The sequence below is a fragment of the Micropterus salmoides genome, unplaced genomic scaffold (assembly GCF_014851395.1).
Source record: "Micropterus salmoides isolate LMB-PRFRI ecotype aquatic unplaced genomic scaffold, ASM1485139v1 Ms_hic_scaffold_14, whole genome shotgun sequence".
NCBI classification, from domain to species: Eukaryota; Metazoa; Chordata; class Actinopteri; order Centrarchiformes; family Centrarchidae; genus Micropterus; species Micropterus salmoides.
Genome location: NW_024040485.1, coordinates 31987555 through 32010568, shown reverse-complemented (window position 1 = coordinate 32010568; position 23014 = coordinate 31987555). Strand labels below are relative to the sequence as shown.

The 23014-nt window shown below is 44.8% G+C and overlaps 1 protein-coding gene across 1 annotated transcript; it reads right to left on the bottom strand.

Annotated features, from left to right (window-relative positions):
- Positions 1-594: 594 nt before the first annotated feature.
- LOC119902716 (immunoglobulin lambda-1 light chain-like) lies at positions 595-22304 on the bottom strand. Its single transcript, XM_038719068.1, has 5 exons — positions 21563-22304; positions 21144-21470; positions 2979-3029; positions 1252-1560; positions 595-1139 (listed from the first exon to the last, which is right to left on the bottom strand). Exons 1-5 carry the CDS (start codon positions 21603-21605, stop codon positions 985-987), a joined length of 885 nt encoding a protein of 294 aa, XP_038574996.1. The 5' UTR covers positions 21606-22304; the 3' UTR covers positions 595-984.
- Positions 22305-23014: the final 710 nt, after the last annotated feature.

Below are 23014 nucleotides of genomic sequence, written 5' to 3'. Positions count from 1 at the left end.
TTCAGTTTGATTTCAGCGCTCAGTACTCACTGTCTCAGCTTTGATCTGTGTTATTAATCTGTGAGAGTAACAGCTCATGTTCAACCACCTGCAGTCTGCTCTAATCCCACTTTATTACCTCACACTGATTCTAACAGGCAATCAGTCAGCAAAGTGTTCATATGGAAATAATAACTAAACAACGTTTCAAAACGGCAGCAGGCAAAATAAAAACTTAAGCAGCATTTTATTGGTTTAGAAGAAATAAACACAGCCATCATGTTGCCAGCATTCAGACTTCAGCCCAACTGTGGGATCATTTTATAGCAGTTGTAGTTTAACAACAGCTCTGCTGTTTGTTTATGTGTGTGAACAACAGTGTCATCAGCATAGAGTTTTACATTCACACTGACACAATTATAAAAGGGAGTCAGCACTGAACCTGGTGGCACACCCAGACCTGCTGACTTGTATAGAACAGCCTTATACACATGTTTATGTTTGCTCATCCTTGTTTAGCTTTGTTGTCCTTGTTTCGCTGTGTGCTTATATTCATATCTTCCTTTACATTTGTACTATGCGCACTGTGAAAGTATATTAAGAGCTACTAACAACCAGAGTCAAATATTCAGTTTATTAAGAAAGTTACACTGAAAGAATTTGACAAACCTGCCACACTCTGCATAATGTATTAAAAAGAGACACAAGAACAGAAAGATAGCGTAAACAATAAAATACCTAGCAGACAGCTAATGATTCAGCTTAAGTTTCTGATATTATACAAGTCAAAATTAAAAGTCAAATAATAATAATAATAATAGTTTGGAAATAAACTAGAGTGTCAAATTAACACCAAAGAATTTACACTCAGTAACAGCAAATATATGTGTATATATGTTTTTATATTTTAAGGATGACTGTATCTAACCTGTGCACATCGTAACTTACATTTCTGACTTCTGATCAAAGTGATCAGTGAGATGAAAAAAAGTGAGCAGAAAACAGTCAGTCAGCATGTGTGCAGCTGGTGGACGGTCCCTTGTTTCTGAGGATCCTCAGCAGAGAGAGTCCACAGCCGTACACCAGACTCTTCACTATCAGCACTGTGTACAGCACACAGAGCAGTTTCACCTGGTTCAAAAAACAGATCGCTGGAACCTCTGAAACAGAAAAGGAGAAAGAAATGTCAGTCCTCTGCTCCTCTGCTCTCTTTGTCAGAGTCTCCACATGAAGCTGATTCTCTGCTGAACACAGTCACCAAGCCTTCATTACCTTGTTCTGTTTGGGCCTCCACTACCCCCCCCTCGTGCTGGACGTAGCAGCGGTATTTATACGTATAGAGAGCGTCCCGATCAATCACTCTGATAGCGGCGGTGCGTCCCGACTCTCTGAGCTCCAGCTGCTCCTCCTCAGCAGGTGCCAGCTCCTCCGTCAGACTGTTCTCCTTTCGTCTTTTCCAGGAGAAGCGGACCAGAGGAGGAAACATGTTTGAGGCCACACACAGCAGGGAGCTCTTCCCCTCATGGTGGGCTCTGGATGCTACTGGGTACACGCTCACCACGGGCTTCACTACCGGGTCATCTGAAGTTTGACAGCAGCAACAAGCAGCACAGACACACATTCACACAGTCAACAGCAGCTTCCAGCACTGCATTCAGTCTGATCCTGGAAACTACATGGACTCTGATCACTGAGCTCCTCATCAATACAGCACACAGTTCACTACATGGACTGGATTCACCTTCATATTACACATGTCATGTATAATAATAATAATATTAATATGTTATATGAGGAAAGAAAAGAATTTTACTTATTTAGCAGTTCTACATATGCTGGATTCTTATAATATAATTATGAAATATCTCCTTTAAAAACTTAATGTTTTATATATTAGGGTTAATAAACATATTTTAATAAAGGTATTTTTTACGTTCACATTAAATTAGTTATAGTTTTACATTTACTTAGACATTATATATCATATACTTTATTTTAACAACAAAAAAATCTAATTGTTGCATCAGTAATTTCATAAAGTTTTAAAATTTGAAAAATTCTATATAAAACACAATTTACATATATGTTCAGATACATGATAAAAATCTGACAACAATACTGTAATCTAAGTACATTTTAATGTAACATAATATCAAACATTACATAAGAATCAAAACTACTGTTTACAAAAATACATATTACACCAAATTACATATTTACTTTACATAAAATAATTTCAAGTCAAGTCACGTACATTATTTATAATTTCTGAACTTGAACCACTCAACAACTAATCAATACATCAATAATGTCTTTGTTAAATATGTTAAATGTGAATAAAGACAGCTTTATAATATTAAATAAGATTCACTATTGACTGATTACTTTTTAATATAATGTAATAATGTGATGTTAAAATTATAAAATTAATCATTTTTACTACCATATACTTTTGAAAACATGTTTTATAATTTAAATTATAAAGCATCACAAACTATTTGTATTTATATTAAAAGTATAAAATGCAAATATATTTGTGTGAGCGACTTTGTATCACTCTATTTCACATATATAAATACATAAATTATAGTTATTGCAATATTATCAGTATCTGACTGTCGTGATGTAAATTTTATTATTTAAAATGAATAAATTATCCTGTACAACATATTTATAGTAAAATGTCGTAACAATAGACTGCGCTGACTCACTGAGAGGATCAAATACTGTATATTTACAACTTTGTCAATATCTTACTTTTTCCATATGAATCAGTTTTGCTGGTGCAGAAATAAAGAATAACTTCAGTTGTGCAGTGAGATTCAAACATCTTTTCAGCAATTATGAACCTTTTTATGTAACAATAGCTGCACGGCTGCAAGAACTCTACTAATTATGAACGAACTAATATTTGAAGCCTGAAACAGCAGAAACTCATTAAAAACACATTTTAACTTGTTCAATAAAACAACTGAAGGAAAATAAATGTTTATTCTTACCTGTTACATACAGTTTAGTTCCAGAGCCACAGATACCGTAGGGTTTGTTTGCTTCCACAGTGAAACAGAGTAATACAAAAACCTGTCAGCTGCTGAATGTGTCAGCTGAGGTGAACGAGTCCAGATGATGAACCAGGATCATATTTCAGCTGCATGATGTGTTTCTCTAATGTCCATATCAACATGACTGTCTCTTCTTTTATTGTCTTTTTAGACACACTAGCAGTGTTGCTCTGTGCATGCTGATGTCTGCTGGTCCAGATGGACTGGACCTGGACCAAAGGATGGATGGATTGACATTGTTGTTCAGACATTCTTGGTCCCCAGAGGATTCACTTCATTAATTCACTTGATTCTGACTCTTCAGAAGAAGATGCAGATGTCCAGGCCCAGACTTCCTCTTCTGTGCTCTTGTCATTGTTTACAGTCCGATAAGCAATCTGAGAGCCCATCAGCTGTCATCTGATATAAAAGCTAATCTGAAGTTAAATATTCATCAGATGATAGCCGATGGTTTCTGCCTTATTTGCTCTCCACACGGACTGTTGACCTGCATGCAACCAAAACCAGCTCAGATTTGATTGGTCAATACTATTCGGACTACAAACAGAAACCACAACACATTCATATGCAGATATCTGTTTACAGAGATTATTTCTGATCTGTATCAAGACTTTAAGGATAGACGGTGCTGTATGCTGTACAGATTGTAAAGCCTTTGTTAGCCGGTGTTAGCATCAAATGCCAACACCAAATCTGAAGGAGAACATCTGGTGGTCCCTTTTATGTTTCTTTCTTCCCCCCAGTGCCTGTAGGTTTCTCTATTAGGTCTTCTTTCACCTACAACTGATCTATCTGATGTTTAGACTCCAATGCTTCGTCATATTGGAATCTCCCACTATCCATGAGTGGTTCTCTGATCTGTGGAGCCAGTGAGTTCTTGTAAATATTCTTGTAAGATTCCCAGAGAACACTGATATCTGCCAGCCTGACGCCTGAGCTACTGTCTCTAACTAATCAGTCTAAGTACATGTGAGAAACACCTAAAGCTAGAATGTCAGAAAACACTTATGGGGTCAGCTAAATTACTCTAAGCTAGAGCTGTCTTACTTTTCCCTGTCACATCAACAAAGCCCCTTAAGAAATATTCTCCACACGTGGCTATGCATAGGCTACAGCGTACCTAAGGAGGAGATTCGACAAAAAACTATACACTGAGCTTTGTGAGGGAAATGAGGAACAGGTGAGCAGGTGGGCGGGGAGGTCAGGTGATGGGAATGGTGGGAAAGATGTTAGCTCAGTGCGGGGGAGAGTGGCTGGATGTGGGAGTCAGGTGACTGAGACAGATGGAAACATCTGAGGACACCTGGTGGACAGGTGGAGAAATGGGAATGAGAGGTGGGAATGTGTCTGAAAGGAAGGACAGAGAGGCAGAATGGAGAAACACAACTGAGTCAGACACTGTGACCCCCCTCCAGTTAATCTGTTCATCTTTGTGTTATTAAGATATTAAGATACACTTTGGTGTGGGTTTGAGTAAGAAGCACTCGTGTTTTGCTCTGAAGTGTTGGCTGTAATTTTTGCCAGCTTGCTGTGTACCGAGCATTTATTCTGTGGAAATAGTGCAGGATAAAACTTTAGCTCTATTTAGTTTTACCCTTATATTAATATAGATTTATTTTTATGTTCATAATATTTTTATTTAACTTCACAGACATCTTAATATTAAAAACATTTGTATTGTTTTTAGATAATTTTTTTGCACTGAATGTTTTTTGGTATAAAGTTGACTTTGCACTACCTCGTTCCCCTTCGAGGGAACTCGAACTGCGTCGGTGACGACACTATGGGAACGCCTCTGGGCGTGGCAGGGCTGAAACCATGAGTGAAACTACTCTGATCCTATCGGCGTTGCTAGAACGGTAGCGTGTGACGGCGTAACTGGAGGCGTATATAAGCACGCATTAGCTTTATTCTATTCGGCAACCACGAGAGGAAATTTCTTACCTGGAAGGAAGTCTGGCAGAGGAGATGGCTGGTGAGCAGTTCAGGCAGTGTGTTTCCCATGCCCGCGTCAACATCACGGCTGGGGACACTCGTGCCCTGTGTGCGTCTTGTCTGGGGATGCCGCACGCCCAGGCAGCTCTCGAGGGGGCCGCTTGCGGCCATTGCGAGGCCCTGCCCCTGAGGGCGCTGAGGTCCCGTGCGGCTCTTTTCTCTGAAGACGGCCGGATGCGCTCTCCCCGTGGCTCGGGCCCGGCGGTCGCTGAGTCGGCGCGGCGGCTTCGGTCATGGGGCTCCCAGCGTGACGTCTCCGAGTGCATCGGGACTGCCGAGGCTTTTTCCCGTTCCTCGTCTGCTCGTCTGACAGAGAAGCTACAAAAAGAAATTTAACTCAGTGACACTGACGTTCCTTTTGGTGAAGCTGAAGTTGTTGGTGGGTAAAAAAACAAACTTTGATGCGATGCTTGTGCACCGGAGGAAAGGGGTCACCAGAGCTCCACCGCCTTCACAACCAATCTGCAGAAAGGGGCCTCCCTCCTGATCAGTGACGATGATGAAGGGGGACATGCCGACGCCCTGGATGACCCAGGTGTGATGATTAGGTGTAATTCCACATTGTACCAAACGGTGTCAGTAGTGGTTTGTGGGAACAAGGGATTGATGTTTTAGGTACAGGGAGGCAGCAGAGGAAGTTGTTGTTGACTGGCTAGCACGAGGAATAAAGAAACCCATAGAGTTTGCACAAGAGTGGTCACAGTTTATTTTCATGAAGAATAATGAACAAAACATGGTACCAGGAGTAAAACCAGAACGAGGTGCACTGTGAACAGCGACATGGATTCGTTAAAGCCACCGGAGACTTTGAAATTAACGGGGAATGTCGACAGCAATTGGCACACCTTCAAGCAGCAATTTCAGCTGTAAATCATGGGTCTAGAGACGAAGTCTGATGCAAGGAAGGTAGCGTTACTGCTAACAATAGCAGGCCCTCAAGCCATAGAAGTGTGTAATACCTTCGTATACGACAGTGAAGATGACAAAGACAAACTTGATAAAGTGCTCAAAGCAGCAGCGTGAACCCTTTGATAGCTTTCTGACCGACTTGAAGCTCAAAGCACAGTCATGCAACTTTGCTACACTGAAGGACTCCATGCTCCGAGACCAGGTCGTGTTTGGTGTGGAGGAAAGGCTACTGCGGGAAACGGAGCTGACGCTGGAAGGGGCCCTCAAGATCTGCCAGGCAAGTGAGCTCTCGCAAATGTGAGGACATTCAGCGAGTTAGCGGCGAGCGCAGTGAGTGTGGGTGATGGCGCCGCTGTAAGCGTTGTCTCAAGTGAGGGACGGAGACGCCTTGCGCAGCAGACAGACGATCGAACATTCAAACCCAAACAGTGGCCTGCCTTTGGTAAGCTATGCTCTAATTGCCAGGGCAAGAACCACTTTGCCAAGCAGGTCTTCTCGAAAAGAAACGAGGGGAAGACAGTAAACTCTGTAAGCATGATGGAGGATTCTGATCTGTGTGACACATTTATTGTTGGTCAACTGTGAAAATGAACCAAAAAACAAACTAAATGCTGTCAGAGAGGATAAATGGAGAGCACCACTGCAGATAAATGGGACTGCATCGCTTAAGGATTGTGTATTCAAAGAGCCTTGGTGAACCTTTCTAGCCGTAAAGGTGTCACTGAAGACATTCAACAGGACAGGAAAAGGGGCTATCTGACCCCTTCTCCCTCCCGCAGGTCACCTCCGGCCTCATCCTGACTCTTTTCTCTCCACAGAACGGCTGAGCCATAAACCAGCATTTCGTTCTCTGATCGCCGATGTGATGAGCCAGGAGTGCAAAGAAAAGAGACCATAACAACCCCTGTTTCTCGAACCAAGCAAGGTTCCATTATTACTGTGTTTGTTCTGTTTAAATAATAACCTTGCTAAGTGAGCAGCGGCGTTTGCCTCTGAGTTTAGTAAGTAATGACCCTGTTGTTATCCTTTAGTGATGTTTGAAGACTAGCAGACCCATAAGAAAGTAATCTTGAACTAGTTTTCTAACCTCTTTCTGTTTTGTCTTAATTCATCCCTGTTACTCCCCAGTAATCACTGTCTGTTCAGTTCTACTAAAATATCCATTGATACGCTCGTGTGTATCACCAGCCTCTCAGTTAAAGTGGAATGTCTACTCTTTTCTCGTGTGACCCGAGCGCCACCAAGGGGACAGGAAAGGTATAACACGCAAGTGTTTAAAACTCGGCTTACACTGACAGGATCGCTAAGTAGGCCTACCTACCACCATGTAACTGCATAAACGAAATTTTGCTGCCACGCTTACATCTAGATTGTCTCTTGAGTTAAAACCAGTAACCAGCAAGTTTACTGAGGACAGGTAATTAAGCTTTGTTACGTGTTATATAACCATTATAACCTTTTTCCATAGTGTTTAGCCTTGTTTTAATTGTCTTTATCAGAATGTTTAGAACTAAGTATTTTTCCAAGATTTTGTGGAGAGAGAGATTAAAGGGAAATACGCGCAACGTATCCCAAAAGAAAGTTAACACCTTTGGGGTGACTTCCCCTGAGACCCACTCCCAAATTGACGTCACCACTACCTAATGAAGTCTTTTTTTTTTTTATTTTATTTTTTTTTAAACCTGTCCTGCCCAGCAGCCTGGTATAGAGTATAATGACCTGGATACCATATTGTGCCAGACAGATTTTACTTTAACAAGAGAGTATTAAAATACTCCTTTGTCTGTTTTATTATTTATTTAATTATGTATTGATTTGTCACCGGGCCGGACAGGGGGGCAGACACGGGGATGGGGGGGCACAAACAGACAGCACAGAGAAAGGACAACACCTGCAAGAGAAGGGGGAAAGGGGGATGGAGGGTGGGGACAACAGGGAAAAGCTGTGGGAAACACCAATTGCAGAAAGCAACGAAACCTGCAAGAGAACAGAGAGGGGGGCTTGGGGAGGAGAAAAACAACAACAAAAAACACAAACAAAAAAAACAATAAAAATAATAATATAATAATAGTAAAAGAAAACCAGCCGAACAGCAGCAATAAACAGCTGATATTAATGACATATTAAGACAACTAAGAGAACAATGAAAACAAGAAACAGTCACACACACTAAATAAGCAACACAACACAGCCACGAGAGCTGGAATAATAATTAATTTAAATAAGTAACTGAAAGAAAGGCATCAGGAATAATTCTACCAGGGACAACCTAAGTTTGTTTGTGTCTGTGTGGGTGAATGTGTCTGTATGTGTGTGTATGTACATGTGTGTGCGCATAAGCCTGTTAAAGAATGTAGTTGTTAGAGAGAGTGGGACGCCACGACTGTAACAGGCAGGCAAGAACCCCAGTAGCCAATAGGGGTGGAAGAAAGAAAAAGAATAAATCAAATCAAAAAAAAACAAAGACTCCCAGATGCACCGCGATGCAAACGCAGAAGACCCCGACCCAAATGCCAGTTGACAACGTAATGCCGACGGAACGCAAAAGAGGAAGAGCAGCGCCCGGACCGACCGCGGCGCAGACACAACATAGACCAGTGGCCTCCCCCATCCAGCACCCCACCGCCGCGCAGCAAACAACCACAATGCCCAAATGCCACGCATCATCAACACCAATGCACAAGTGACGAGCCCAACGCGCACACTGCGCGAGCACGGCGACACCCATGCCCAGCAGCCCCCCGCGAATCCCGCGTGCGAGGTCGGGCAAATGAGAGAGAGCAAACGGAACAACACGACAGCGAAAGCCAGCGGAGAGAGACACCAGCAGCAAGTCCCAGCCCGGCAGCAAACGCGCCGCACAGGTCACCGTGCACCCGCCAATAAAAGTCCACCGTCCCCCCAACCGCCGGAAAAAACTAAGGCCGCCGGCGCCAGCCGACATCCCCCATGCCCAGCGCGCCCCCCGGCCGCCATGCAACACCAGCCAAACCAGCAACGAGGCAAAATCAACTAGCTCAGCTGCATGCCACCAACAACCCACCCATCCATCAAGGGCCGAGAACTCCAGGCACAAACCCAGAACAAACCGGAGCACAGCCCTGCCCCGCACCCACACTGCACATCCCGAAAACTAACTATATACCTCAGTATCCAGAGGGGTCCAACAACTGGCCGACAGAGAAATGGGCAAGCACGGATCCGAGGCCAACGAAGCAAAACAGGAACGCAAACAGGTCCCTCCAAGCCAATGAGGAGATGCCTCCCCCGGACTCCAACGCACAAACTAAACGCCCAGCAGCCATCCAGAGACCCTGCCCAGGGAAAAAGTATAATACATCAAGATGCATCGATAATCGCCCCACAATCCCACCGCAGACCCCCACCCCCAGAAGCCAGGACACCCTGCGACCCCCCAAAGCGCAAAGGACCCCAGACCGCATGTCCAGGGGGAAGCTGTACCCCGCCCCAAGGAAGAACAGCAGAAAGCCGTGCCGGGAAGCTCGCTACCGCCAGGGAGCGATAACGCGGGAGAACCAGGCCAACGGTCCCCCAGCCCAGCCAGAGGCATCCCTCCCTACAGTGCAGCCAGTGACAGCAGCCCCCGAGGCCGATCTCATCCCCGGACAGGGGCCCAGCCCCCCCAGTCAAGCACCCCCAAGGAGGAGCACCAAAACCTACCCCGACAGCACCGGTCATGCGCCCCAGAGACTCCCGAATGCCCCCACCGTGAGAGAGCTGGCAGGGGGAAGCAGCGGGAGCCTCACCTCTGCCGAAGAGGGCCCAGGCGAGGAGAGGAGACAACGGGCCCCCAGGCCCAGGGACACACCACCCGCCCAGAAATGAGCAAAGGCCACAAGCCCGAGTCCGCAGAACCCTAGGCCAAGGGCGGGCCCCCACGCCAGGGGAGCCCCGACCCCCCCCAGCCCACCCCAGATCAGGCAAGGCCGCCACCAACCCCACAGCACCCCCAACGCCCGGGGCTCCAGGGGTAGGACACGAGGCCAATGAGAATCTCTCCCACTCCTTCAACCCCTCTGCCTGCCTCTGTAAATGTATTGTTTTGTGTTGGATGCATGTCATGGATTGTGAAGTGTTGTATGGTGGAGTGAAGATAAGGTGTGTGGTAACTAAGGTGCAACTAAAATTGGAGGGTAGTTGTGACACAGGCACCCCACAACTGTCAGGTAGTGGAGCCTCCCATCGTGCCCCTCCCACCCCCCAAGCCCTCTGTGTCTAATGTGTAATTAAAATTGAGGGGCAGGCAGTGAGGGAGGAAGAAGTGCGAGGCCGCAATAAAGCAGCCCCACCCCCCAAACGCCCTGCAGGCTGCCCGTCCCCCAGGATCCTAAGGGTGTATGTTGTGAGACATGACCAAAGGGGGAAAGGTGAAGGAGGTCATAGGGAGGCTAGAAGACCAGATTCCTGACTGGCCCCATCATTTATTCAGTCCCGTCCCCCACCCCCCTAAGCAGGAGGACGCCAGGTCCCTCCAGCCCAGGGCTTATAGCAAGAGCCCCTCTAGCACCGGTAGCACCCCAGAGTCAGTGACAACCCCGCCCATCCCCAGGACGGGCCCAGGGGGGCCCAGCCCCCCCAGCGCGCAGACCCGCCCCAGACCCAGAGGCTCCAAAGCCCCGTGCCCCAGACCCCCACACACTCCAGAGGCAGGTCAGTGCAGCCCCAACCCAAAGTCCAACAATCCCCCGTCCTCGCCGGGGCCCCTCCGGCAGCCCCACTGCTAACCCCTCACCTCACCGCTCCCCCACAATCAGCAGTACTCCGAGCACCACCAGCCCCCAAGGGAGCAGGTCCGGGGCAGCAAGGACCCCACCCAAGGACAGAACGGCCCAACAGCCCAGATCCGAAGGTCGGCCCACACCCAGGAGGCAATGCCACTCAGGCCAGGTCAGGCCAGAAGACCCCCACCCCCGCTCCCTTCCCTCCCTAGCAGCGAAGCATCCCACACACAAACCCCCACCGTCCCCAAAGAAAAGAGACAGCAATCACCCCGCGACAGCAGCAACAGCCCCTCGGCCCTAGGGAGTCAGCAGATGCAAATAGCCCCTAGGACTCAACACGACCACACTCCAGAGGGCCGCGACGCGACTGCAAGCAACCATCGACACACCCCAAAGCACAATCCCTCCATACACAGGATCCCGGCACAACCACCAAGCGGGGCACTAAAATCCAGAGGAGACACCCCCCAACCAGCTCAAAAAGGACCAGCCCGCACCCCCAACCCACCCCGTCAACCCCTTCTTCCCGGTCCCCCACCCCTCCAACAACCAGTCGCCAGACCCCTCAGAGAACCGAAATGCAATTATCAGGATGCACAGCATGCACACAGGACAGAGCCGCACACCAGCCCAGTCCCGGCCCGCACCCGATGCCCCCAACCCCCGACAAGCACGCAAGCCAATAATGACCTACAGATGAGCCAATCAACACTACCCCGCTACCAATCTAACTAGCGGCACACAACAGCCAAGTAATGCGCTGCGCAGGAGAGATGCCAGCCGGCGCAAACCGCCCCCATCCCCCCCGCAGCCAGAGAGACCACAGACCCCACCCACGGCTACACCGTGACCCACGCCGCACGTTCACCACCAGACCGAAACCCACCACAAGCATCCCCCCCCACCAACCTCCACCGCCATGCCCGCCGCCCGCCCCCTCCCCCCAACCCGGACCCACACACAGGACACACAGGGAGGCAGCCAAGCACCGAGCGCCACCACATCCGCACAGCGCGCGAGTCAAAATCACCACCCGCGCACCGATACCAACAACCTCGCGACACCTAAGCAGAGTGGCTACCCACCCCGCAGCAGCGGCACGCCGAATACAGGGCAAACACCGGTCCCCCCGTCAAGCCCGCGCCCTAGGCAACCCGAGCGCCGCACCACCGCCCCCCCCCCCGCCAACACCATGCCATCAACCAACATTTAAAATTAGAAAAAGTCCCCCACGCCCGCACCGCAATGCATCTAAGAATCAACCCACCCCCAGACACACCTACCAGCCGTACGGGACCCTGACCAGCAAGGCAGTACACACCCACCCCCATTAAGTGATAAAGTTGATCAAGGGGGACCAGAGAGATTGGAATTGTGTCAATTTGTTTTTTTTTACAGCAGACATTTTCTCCATGCTAATGTGATCTATAAGGTGATTCCGATATTGGGTGATACTTATATTCTTTTTGGCCTTCCAGTTCATGAGGATAGTTTTCTTGGCGATGCATAAGGCAGTGAGAAGCATGTATGATGTGTCAACCTCTATACTAATGTCACTTAGGTCCCCCAGCACGCAGAGTGATGGGGAAACTGGGACGGGGTAACTTAGCCATATCGATAGGTCTTCACATATCTTCTGCCAGAACTTTTGAACAGGTGTACATTGCCACATAGCATGCATGTAACTATCAGATATGTTACCTGAGCAGTTCCGGCAGATGTTTGACTGCATAAGACCCATTCTGAACATCCTTTGTCCAGTATAGTGTGTTCTATGGAGAGTTTTATACTGTATAAGTTGTAGATTGGGATTTGTAGTCATTCTAAAGGTATTTAAACATATCTGCATCCAAAAGTTTTGGTCTGGACTAATGGATAGATCTGTTTCCCATTTTAAGAATGGGAGAGAGATTGAACTATCTGTTTTTAACAGTAACATGTATACTTTTGATAACAGTTTTGGAGGCGAGAGTTTAAGAAAGTCTGTTATCATTGGAGGTAAATCTAAGTCCATTATTTTATCCTTAAATCTAGCCTGAATTATGGATTTAAACTGTTGAAATTCCAGAAATCTATTATGGCTAATTCCATATTGTGCCACTAGATCCTGGAATGGAATAAAGTTACTGCCTTGCATTACATGCTCTAGATGTCTTATCCCTTTGTCATACCACAGTGGGGAATTTAGTGTTTTCTTATTTTGCAGGATGTCAGGATTATTCCAGATTGGGGTAAATCTGCATGGGATAGGTGAAGACCCAGATATTTTGAGAAGTTCCCACCAAGCTGCCAAGGAAGTGCTTATGTTAATGCTTTTAAAGCAGGTATGACGTTTGATGCTGGAACTGATGAATGGCATATCGGAAATTTTAATTTCATTACAGAAGGTTTGTTCTATGTCCATCCATGAGTGGTCCAGGGGGCTCTGATTGATCCATTTTGAGATATATTGTAGTCTATTAGACAGGAAGTAATGATAAAAATTTGGCAGTTCTAAACCACCACAGTCTTTTGCTTTTTGCATAGTTTTTAGACTGATTCGTGGGGGTTTATTTTTCCACAAAAATTTTGAGATGTTTGAGTCCAGTGATTTAAACCAGACAGCAGAGGGTTTGGTGGGTAACATTGAAAACAGATAATTGATTTTAGGTAGGACCATCATTTTTATGGTGGAGACTCTTCCCATGAGTGATATAGGTAATGATGTCCACCGTACAAGGTCATCCTCTATAGATTTAAGTAAAGGCGTGTAGTTTAGCCATGTCAGTTCTGACAGCCTGGAGGAAATATTGACACCCAGATATTTAATATTCCCAGACTTTAGCGGTGTGGTAGATATACTCTGGAAATCACACTTTACAGGTAAAACTATGGATTTACTCCAGTTAATGGAGTAGTCTGAGATGGATGAGAATTTATCTATAAGTGTGATTGTCTCAGAAAGAGAAGTTTGTGAGTTTAGGAGGAAAAGTAATACATCATCTGCATAAAGGCTTATCTTATGGTGTATATTTTCTGTTTGAATTCCTTTAATATTATTATTTTGTCTGATCGCAGCTGCTAGTGGTTCTATAAAAATAGCAAATAGCGAGGGAGAGAGTGGGCAACCCTGCCTGGTACCCCTCTGGAGACTAAAGCATGGAGAAGTATGATCATTTGTTTTGACAGAAGCTCTTGGGGAACTGTATAAGATTTTAATCCAATCTATGAAAGAGTTTCCAAATCCAAATTTATATAAAGTAGCGAATAGAAATTTCCAATTTACTCTGTCAAATGCTTTCTCTGCATCTAAAGAAACAACTATAGTTTCCAGGTTATGAATAGTGGCATAGTCTATTACGTTAAGTAGCCTGCGTGTATTGTTGGTGGAGTGCCTACCCTTAATAAATCCTGTTTGGTCAGAGTGTATTATACCAGGAGTGACCTTCTCTAGCCTTCTTGCTAGGGTTTTGCAGATGATTTTAAGATCTGCGTTAATAAGTGATATTGGGCGATAACTGGACGGGAGTGTGGGGTCTTTGTCTGGTTTAAGGAGCAGGCTGATATTAGCAGAATTCATTGTTGGAGGCAACATGCAAGTACCCCTAATTTGCATAACCATCCTATAGAATGTGGGCGCAAGTATTTCCCAGAATTCCTTATAGAGTTCAGCGGGAAAACCATCTGGCCCAGGGGCTTTATTATTCGGCATATGTAAGAGAGCTTCCTGGAGTTCAGCCATTGAAACAGGTGAATCCAGAGCCCTGATCTGTTCATCATCTAACCTTGGCAAATCTATATTGTTCAGAAATGCATCGATGTTAGAGCTAGATGGGTCAATTTGTGATGTATATAAGTTTTTATAATAATCTCTGAATGCATTGTTGATTTCTTCTGGGTTATAAGTCAGATTCCCAGCTGAGTCCTTTAAGGAAGAAATAGTTATTTTTTCTTTATTCAATTTCAATTGGCTGGCTAAGAATCTGCCGGATCTATTGCCATGTTCAAAGTTCTCCAAGCGTAGTCTTTGCAACTGAAATTGGGTCTTTTTATTAATAATTTCATTTAATTCAAGTTTTGATTTTCTCAGATCATTCAGCATGTGTTCCTGTGGGGAGGCAGCAAGGGTAGTTTCTAATGTTTTTATTTTTTGTTCTAGCTGTAATTCACAAGATCTCTCTTTCTTTTTTTGTATGATGAATAGGAGATTATTTTACCTCTCATGACTGCTTTTGCTGCCTCCCAAAGAAGACATGGCGAGGTTCCTGGCAGGTCATTAGTTTCCATATATATTGCCCACTCCTTTTTGAAGTAATTTATAAAATCTAGGTCTTTAAGCAATGATGCGTTTGTGGTGTATAACATATGTGCATTTGACCATTACAGTTTAACATAATGCTCTGTAGCTGGGGACAGTGAACCCTTATGGGGACAGTGAACCCTCCTATAGAACTTGACCCCTGACTCAGAGCTGGACAGAGGCACAGTGAACCCTTAAGGGGAAGTAATGATTGATGGGTGTGCAAAGAGTGAACCCTACTATGAAATTTGACCTCTGACCCAGTGGTAGGGGGAGTAGAGGTTAGTGTGTATGAAGGGACTGTGCCCTTATATGGTATTTAGCAGAGACCTAAACATGTCCTATATAAGCTGTGTTCGATGTACAGAGAGACAGAGTGGCCATCGGGCTGGGTCACTCTCCAAGCTGCTGCAGAGCTTGTAATTGATGCTGAATTCTTTGATGTAATAAACTTTTATAATCAAGAACAGTGTCAAGCGGATTTCTTCTCAACACATCATCGCAGCATTATCGTTCGGACACCACACGTTAAATCTCCAACTTCTAGTTGGCTGTGTGACCCTTTTTTTAGTAAGAGTGATAGAAACCGGTGCATGATCACTGATAGTGATAGGGTGAATCTGAGTGTTGGAAATGTCTGTCATAATTGAGCTGCTAAGCAAAAAATAGTCAAGGCGAGAAAATGAGTGGTGGACTGGTGAAAAGAAGGTATATTCTCTAAGAGTGGGGTGGTGAGAACGCCAAACATCACAAAGACCAAAATCGCTCATGTATTGTTTAAGGATGTCTGTTGATTTCCAAATACGGTGACCACCTGCCGTACTGAGCCTGTCAACTGCTGGATTACATACCATGTTGAAGTCCCCTCCTAATATAAGAGCTGTGTCTGAGTGAGCAGAGAGTGAGTTGAAGAAAGCATGAAAAAAGGAGGGGTCGTCAACATTTGGGCCATAGATGTTAGCAATGCATAAAGGAGTATTTTGAATCGAAATGTTAACAATAATGAATCGACCCTCTGGATCAATAGTAGTGTTATTATGATTGAAGTGTGTTTTTCTATTTATCATAATGGTGACACCCCTTTGTTTTGAGTTATAACAGGCTGAGTACGAGTGAGGAAACTGTGGTGAGGTTAGTTTATCTGCTGTCTTGGGTAAATGAGTCTCCTGTAGTAGGACAATGTCTGCTTGCAGATTATTTAGATGGTTAAAAATTTGTAATCTCTTTTCCCTTGAACCAACTCCGCGTACATTCCAAGAGGTGATTATAAGTGAGGTCATCATTCAACTAAGGGATGTGGTGATGGCTAGTGTGTGCAGTGTGCGTGTTGTATCATTGTGTGTGTTGTATGCGCCTGTATGTGTGTGTCTATGTGTTCATGTTGTATGCGCCTGCGTGTGTGTGCTAGCGGTGTGCCCGACTGTTTGTGAATTAAACAGTATGAAAATTGCGCAGCTGATCGATGTGTAAACGGCGGAGGAAGAGCAACATTAACAAAAGAAAGAAACAGTGAAACAAAAACAGGGGAAAATACACAAAACATTATCGGACAGACTAGTCAGATAACCACAGTATAGGCTGTTGAGACGTGCACTGTATTTTATAACTATTAACTTGCCATATGTCACGGAGTAATTAACTGATAGGGGAAAAAATGATCGCATACTGATACAGTTCACCTGTTGCTGGACTTGGTTCTTAGTAGAGCCAAGGAGTGGTGTCTCGGTCGCGGTACAGCTGGCCATCAACGTAAAGTTTATCCACTGCGATGACAGCCCGTGATCCTTCTCCAATAAGCTTCTTTCTTATCGGGAACAGGACTCGGCGTCGGTCCAGGATCTCCCAGGGAAACTGGTCGTTAACGCTGAAGTTGGTCCCTCTCAGCTCCCTGCCGCGGCCTTTAACCAGTTCCTTCTGCTTGAAGTGTTCAAACTTCGCGACGATGGGCCTGGGCCTCTGGTTCTCCTGTCGCCGTCCTCCCAGGCGGTGCACCCGGTGGAAGCTGATGTTCTTTACGGTCTCGGCCGGGAGCTTCAGTTGATTTTGGATGAAGCTTTTAATGGTCTCCTCTGGGGTTTCATCCGCCTGCTCCGGGATACCCGAAATGACCAGATTATCCCGCATACTACGAGCCTGGAGATCGATGATTGCTTCTCTAATGTTTTTATTGTCTGCCGAGAGCCGCGTCATTCCCTCCGTGAGGGATTTAACCGAACCTTTGAGGACATTGTTTTCTGCCGCGAGCTCAACCACCTGTTTCTGGCTGAACTCCAGGGATTCCCGCAGAGCCTGAAACTCTTTGTGAAGTACTTCCACAAGAGATAATCGGGCATCAAAGCTGGACAATTTCTTGTCTATTGAATCCAGAATCTCTGTAAAATCTGCACCTTGCGAGGAGACTGCTCCAGGTGATGCTCCAGGTGAGTCTTCAGTGCGGTTTCTTTTTGATTTCCCCATGACCACTCGATGAAAACACTGGTCAATATAAACTTCAAGGTCCTCCAAACACTCGTCCTCGAGGTCCTCCAGTGCGATTTGACTGCTCTTATTTGTTAATTCGCTTAAAATTGGCGGATTGTTTGTTTAATGAATTGTTTGTTTAGCTGCGCGCTGCCATGTTTGAATTGCACCAAGTCTCACGAGATTACACAAACGCTCACCGTGTCATCTCCTACCTAATGAAGTCAAATAAAAGGGCCTTGTTGTCTTTTGGCTCACCTCTTCTCTAAAAAACTCTCTTGAAACTAAACCTATACGCTCTCTTAACTTCCTTTACTTTTTGAAATTCCGATCTTTTTCCGTTTCGTACTTAAATTTTCTTCAGACGAGCTGAGAAAGCTACGACCCTGAATCCCAATTTTCTTAGCGGGAGATTTGATTTTTGATTTTTTGTTTGGAGCTGCCTGTTTTATCTCAGCAACATTAAACAGCCGATATTCCCGAGGCCTCGCGAACCTACGGCGAATGTGAGTTTATTTGATTTTGTTGTTGCAACCTGATCCGGTAGTTGTTGAACAACTTTGGACCAGAAACTCAGAAGCCTTCATTTATGGCCTTGAATAAATGAAACCACGGCTCTGACGACAGAACCCTGAGTGGGCTCCGCTATAGCGACACCAAACGAACTGAGATCAGAGTAAAAGCCTTGGCTGACGGCCCGTTGCTGCAAACGCTTCCCACAAAGGACTCCGGAACAAATCCATCGGTTTCGAACTCAACTCGAAAAAGCCACTGGGGTCGGGCCAGAACCGACTCCACGAGCCAACCGGCAGTCGAGCCTCGCTACGGGACCTGCGGCAACGGTAGGGCAAAACAAACCACCCTCTGTGACTCGTTGGTGTTCTCTAGTGGCTCCATCCACAGTTAATAAACCCTTAGATTAGTCAAACTAAATCTGCAACCTAATTTCGGTCATTCGTTCCCTCATACTCGTAGAATTCTCTCCCTCTACAATATAAACTGAAATCCAATCGAGCCTTACGTAGGCCACCCTGTTCATTACCTCCTGGGTGTCATATTGACTGTTGTCCCTGTAATAATACCACTATTGTACTCTCTTTAGTTAGTTAATCAATTCACCTTGAGCACAGTGATGTTGTGTGTGTGTTATTAAGAATCTAGAGTCCCTGTACATAGAACTCACCCTCAGATTTGAGATTGACTGATTGACTAGAGTTTACGATTTCAGAATAACGGAACCAGTAACAACTAATGAATTACCGGAAATTTGTGTAATTCTCAGGCTTTACTCAAGGACCTAAAGCTTTGGGCGGACAAGCAAATCTTTAGGTGGTGCTCCTAGTTTCAAGTCATAAATTAATATTCCCGGAAATATTAATTTTCATAACTGGATTAAAATTATACGTAGCCATGAGATGAGAAGAGATGTTTTGTACCACATTCCAAACCACCCCTCACCCATTGGTGCTAAGTAAGTGTCCTTATCTGATCATGCAGAGACCCCCTGTTTCTGCACCTCTCCAAAAAACACACAAATCAGGTCGAGTTTAATAAATGATAAAGCAACATATAAACTTCTACCTATAAAATACATCAGAGATCAATATAAGAAAACACAATACTAGTGGTTCCCCTGAGTAATACACAAATCATGCTATCATAATCTCTCAGCACGAACGGCAAAAGCTCAGAGAAACCCCGACAACTGCACCTGTATTGGCATTCTACGACCCGGCGAAGAGGATCAAAGTGTCGACAGACGCCTCAAAGAACGGGATTGGTGCAGTACTTTTACGAGCTGAAGGTGAGCACTGGAAACCAGTAGCCTATGCATCCAGATCCATGACAGAGACTGAGTGTAGATACGCTCAAATAGAAAAAGAATGCCTGGGACTTGTGTTTGGCCTGGAGCGGTTCCACAGCTACATTTATGACCTACCATCTTTCACGGTGGAAACAGACCATCGGCCGCTAGTCGCCATGGTCAAAAAGAATCTGAGCGAGATGTCGCCAAGGATTCAGCGTTTGATGATGAAAAAGCAGAGATATGACTTTGAGCTGATCTCCACCTGATAATTGCAGATTTGCAGAGGACGTTCAAGATCACGTGAACATGGTGTCTTCTGCACTTCCTGTGTCAGATGAAAAGTCCAGACAAATAGCTCATGAAACTTCAAAAGATACGGAGCTGCAGTGAGTCATTGAGAACATGAAAAATGGATGGCCTGTGGGATCCTGTCCACAGTTCTACCACATCATTGTTATTCCAGAAAAGATGAGACAGGACATACTACACGGGATCCATGAAGGTCATCTTGGTGTCGAGAAATGCAAAAGACGGGCGAGAGACACAGTTTTCTGGCCTGGAATAAACAAGGACATTGAGAAACTAATAAGCAGATGTGACACGTCAAAAACACAGGAACAAGCAAACCAAAGAGCCTGTGGTGGTAACTGCAGGACCAACAGCGCCATGGCACACGGTTGGAATGCTAAATAAATAAATAGGGAAGTAGTGCAATGAATGTCTCAAATGTAGTGGAGTAAAACTTTTCTGTAAAAATCTACTCAATTAATAGAGTAAATGTAACTCTTTACTACCCACCTCTGTTTTCTTCTCTCCCCACCACATGTTAGAAACACAACGCAGAGTCCAAGGGGGACGCCTTGCTAATCCTGGACTTGAGTGATCCAGAATGTTCTGGTCTCATTTAACAAACTGACTGTATTTGGGGAGTTCATGGCTGAGGTTTCCTTCCTTAAAGTCACCAAGAACAATAAAAAGGGAGTCCAGGTTAGTCGCTCTACTCGCAGTATCTGGTCGGCCAGCGTGCGCTGTGCGTCGTGCACGTTGGCCTGCGGTGGAATATAAACACCGAGCAGAAAGTAGGAAGCAAACTCGCAGGGAGAGTAAAACGGTTTACAGTGTGTCAGTAAATATTCCAGATAAAGTTTTCAGTGAGTTGATCAAAAATCAAGCCGTTAACTTTGAAGATGCTGAAGTGTTGGTGTAGAGAAACTGTTGTCCTGATGGTGGCGCTAGAGGAAAGGTCAGGAGGTCACCATAAATGTTAGGATTCATCCTCTGGGAAGCAGAAACATCCACAGGACATTTATGGAAACCTGGCAACAGAACCAGCGTCCTAATAAGCCGCTGCTAGAAGGGCAACATCCTGACCTGACGTGTCCAAGATTTGGCTTTTAAAATGGAAGAAAGTGAAATGATCTGCTGAAATCTACTGAAAGCTGTTAAACAACAAGTGCTGCTGGAAGGGTTTTCATTCAGAGCAGATTAGTATTGTGAGGGAGGAATGGACTTTATTCCAGCAGCAGAACAAAGAGGACGACTTTAATCTGCATCTGGAACATCTGGCTGGAAACTTTATCTATTATATATCATTTACTTTAAGGATTACTTCATAAAGTGAATCAGGATTATATTTTTATTTAGTTTCCTCTTTATCTTGTTTGCTCATTGTGCTTCTGTGCTGCTAGTTTGTCCTCACTGTGTGGAACAACAAGAAACCTGCTGGAATATCTGATCAAATAGAAATCAATAGAATATTAAAGAAATCCCTCAGCTCAGTATGTTTGTGACTCTGGCTGAGATGGAGGTGAAATATGTGAACCTGGGCTGTGGTTTACTGCTCTCTTCCTGTCACAAACACTGTTTGACATCTGCTGGTTTTTGTTCAGGCTGCACGGATCATTTCTCACTGTGGGCAACATACTTATAACAGGCGCAGTAGTAGGTGGCTGAATGAGAGAGTTTAACTTTCTGGATCTGCAACTCACAGCCGTTCTGTTTATTCACAGCTGAGAAATCATCTTTCTGAGGATGATTGCTGTAGCTTGAATCTATGTTACAATTACTCATATCAATCCACAGAATCCTTGTGAATGTTTCTGTGTCTTTCTTCTGGAGCCAGAATACATAAGTGTCACACTGGTCAGTTCCTCGACAGCTGAAGGAAACAGTTTCATCGACTCTCCTGGTCCATGTTAAATCCTCCTGAATCAGGTCTGCTGCCATGGCAACCAGCGCTGTAGAGACACAGACAGATAGATGAAGGTCAGTGTGACAGTGTTTGTTCCAGGTGGAGTTTGCTGGCTCCTGATTGGCTGGAAACACTCACCTGAACACAGACAGCACAGAGCAGCAGCTGGGAGGAAAAGCATTGTGTGCAGTGGTGTTTCCTCTGGTGAACCTGGGGAGAAGTGGCGCTCTGATGCAGCTGAGGCCAAACAAGGACGAGCTGTGAGATCAGACGAGGGCCGCGTGGTTTCTAACGGGTCCTCAGACCTCCCATCAGCCCCTGCGGCGGACAGATAAGGCTGCTGCTGCTGATTGACAGCTCAGCTGAAGCTGCTGTGTGGTTTTCTGCTGAGTCGGAGCTCATTCTGCTTTATTACAGTTCATCTCCTCTATTGAACTATTTCAAATCACTACAGCTACATTAGAAAGAAGGAAAACTACAAACTCGGCTGATTCTAACAGTGAAAATCATCAGTTCAAGGCAGGAACATGTAGTTGTGTCTCTCTAGTATAAAAAGTGGAACCAGCTTCTTGTTTTCATTGTGTGGTTCGTCACACTGAGACCTTCATTCTCCAAAATCCTGTTTGTGTTCAATCTTCAAATGTCTGTTGTTGAAAAAGAAGATGAAGGTTACTGTCAGCCAGCAGATTCATTTCTTACTGACACTATTTATCTTTCTGTTCTTCTCATTCTTTTAACGTTGTTTCTAAATGCTTCTTGTTTCCCAGACTTCTCTGTTTCTCTGAACTGATTCACTGAGAAGTTTCTTCGTCTTGATTTGAATCTGACAGCAGATAAAAAATCTGGCTCACGATGATGCAGAAATACAAACAAACATTCCTGTTAGCACAAACACATTCAGGTTGGTGCTGAATTTAGTAACACAGACTGTTATCTGTTGTTTAACAGCTGGGAGGAAAATACAAAAGTACAAACTGTGACTTTAACCCTTAAACGTCCCCTCACATTTCATCATTTCATTTCTACGACACATGAAACCTTTTCCACACACAGCATCACATCTTTATTTAGTGTTCTGTTGTTCAGTCTCTTCATTAAAGATACATGATGTTTCACTTTGTTATTCTTAATAGAAAGTAAAATGTTTCCCTCTGAATTGTAGTGGAGTAGAAATATAAAGTAGCAGAAAGTGGTAAAGTACCTCTAATGTGTACTTCAGTCCAGTACTTGAGTAAATGTCCACGGTTACTTTGAACCGCTGTCTGTATGTGTGCAATATCAAATGTCACTAGATCACTAAACTTAAACAGCAAAGATGAAGTGGAGGAAATAATCAGCAGGTTGATCCAGAATGAAAAGAATCATCAGCTGCAGTCTGATACTAAACAGTTCAGAATGAGCTGCAGCTCAACAACTACAGCAGCAACATCCTGCTGCACATTAATGAGGAGGAAGAAGAATCTGAGGAGAGAATATATAATAGTACAACAGACACAGTTAATCTTGTTATTAATGACAAACACAAGTTTTCCTGCTGTCACGTGTCAAAATGTCTCCATAAAAAAGTTCTGCATGCTGTCAGGATTATAA

Excerpts from the sequence above, each read along its gene's own strand:
- LOC119902716 (XM_038719068.1), bottom strand. The coding sequence starts at position 21,605 with ATGCTTTTCCTCCCAGCTGCTGCTCTGTGCTGTCTGTGTTCAG. Across the intron at positions 3,030-21,143 it reads TTATAAGTATGTTGCCCACA|CAAACAAACCCTACGGTATC; the intron begins GTGAGAAATGAT and ends TCACTGTGGAAG. Across the intron at positions 1,140-1,251 it reads GGAGGCCCAAACAGAACAAG|AGGTTCCAGCGATCTGTTTT; the intron begins GTAATGAAGGCT and ends TTTCTGTTTCAG.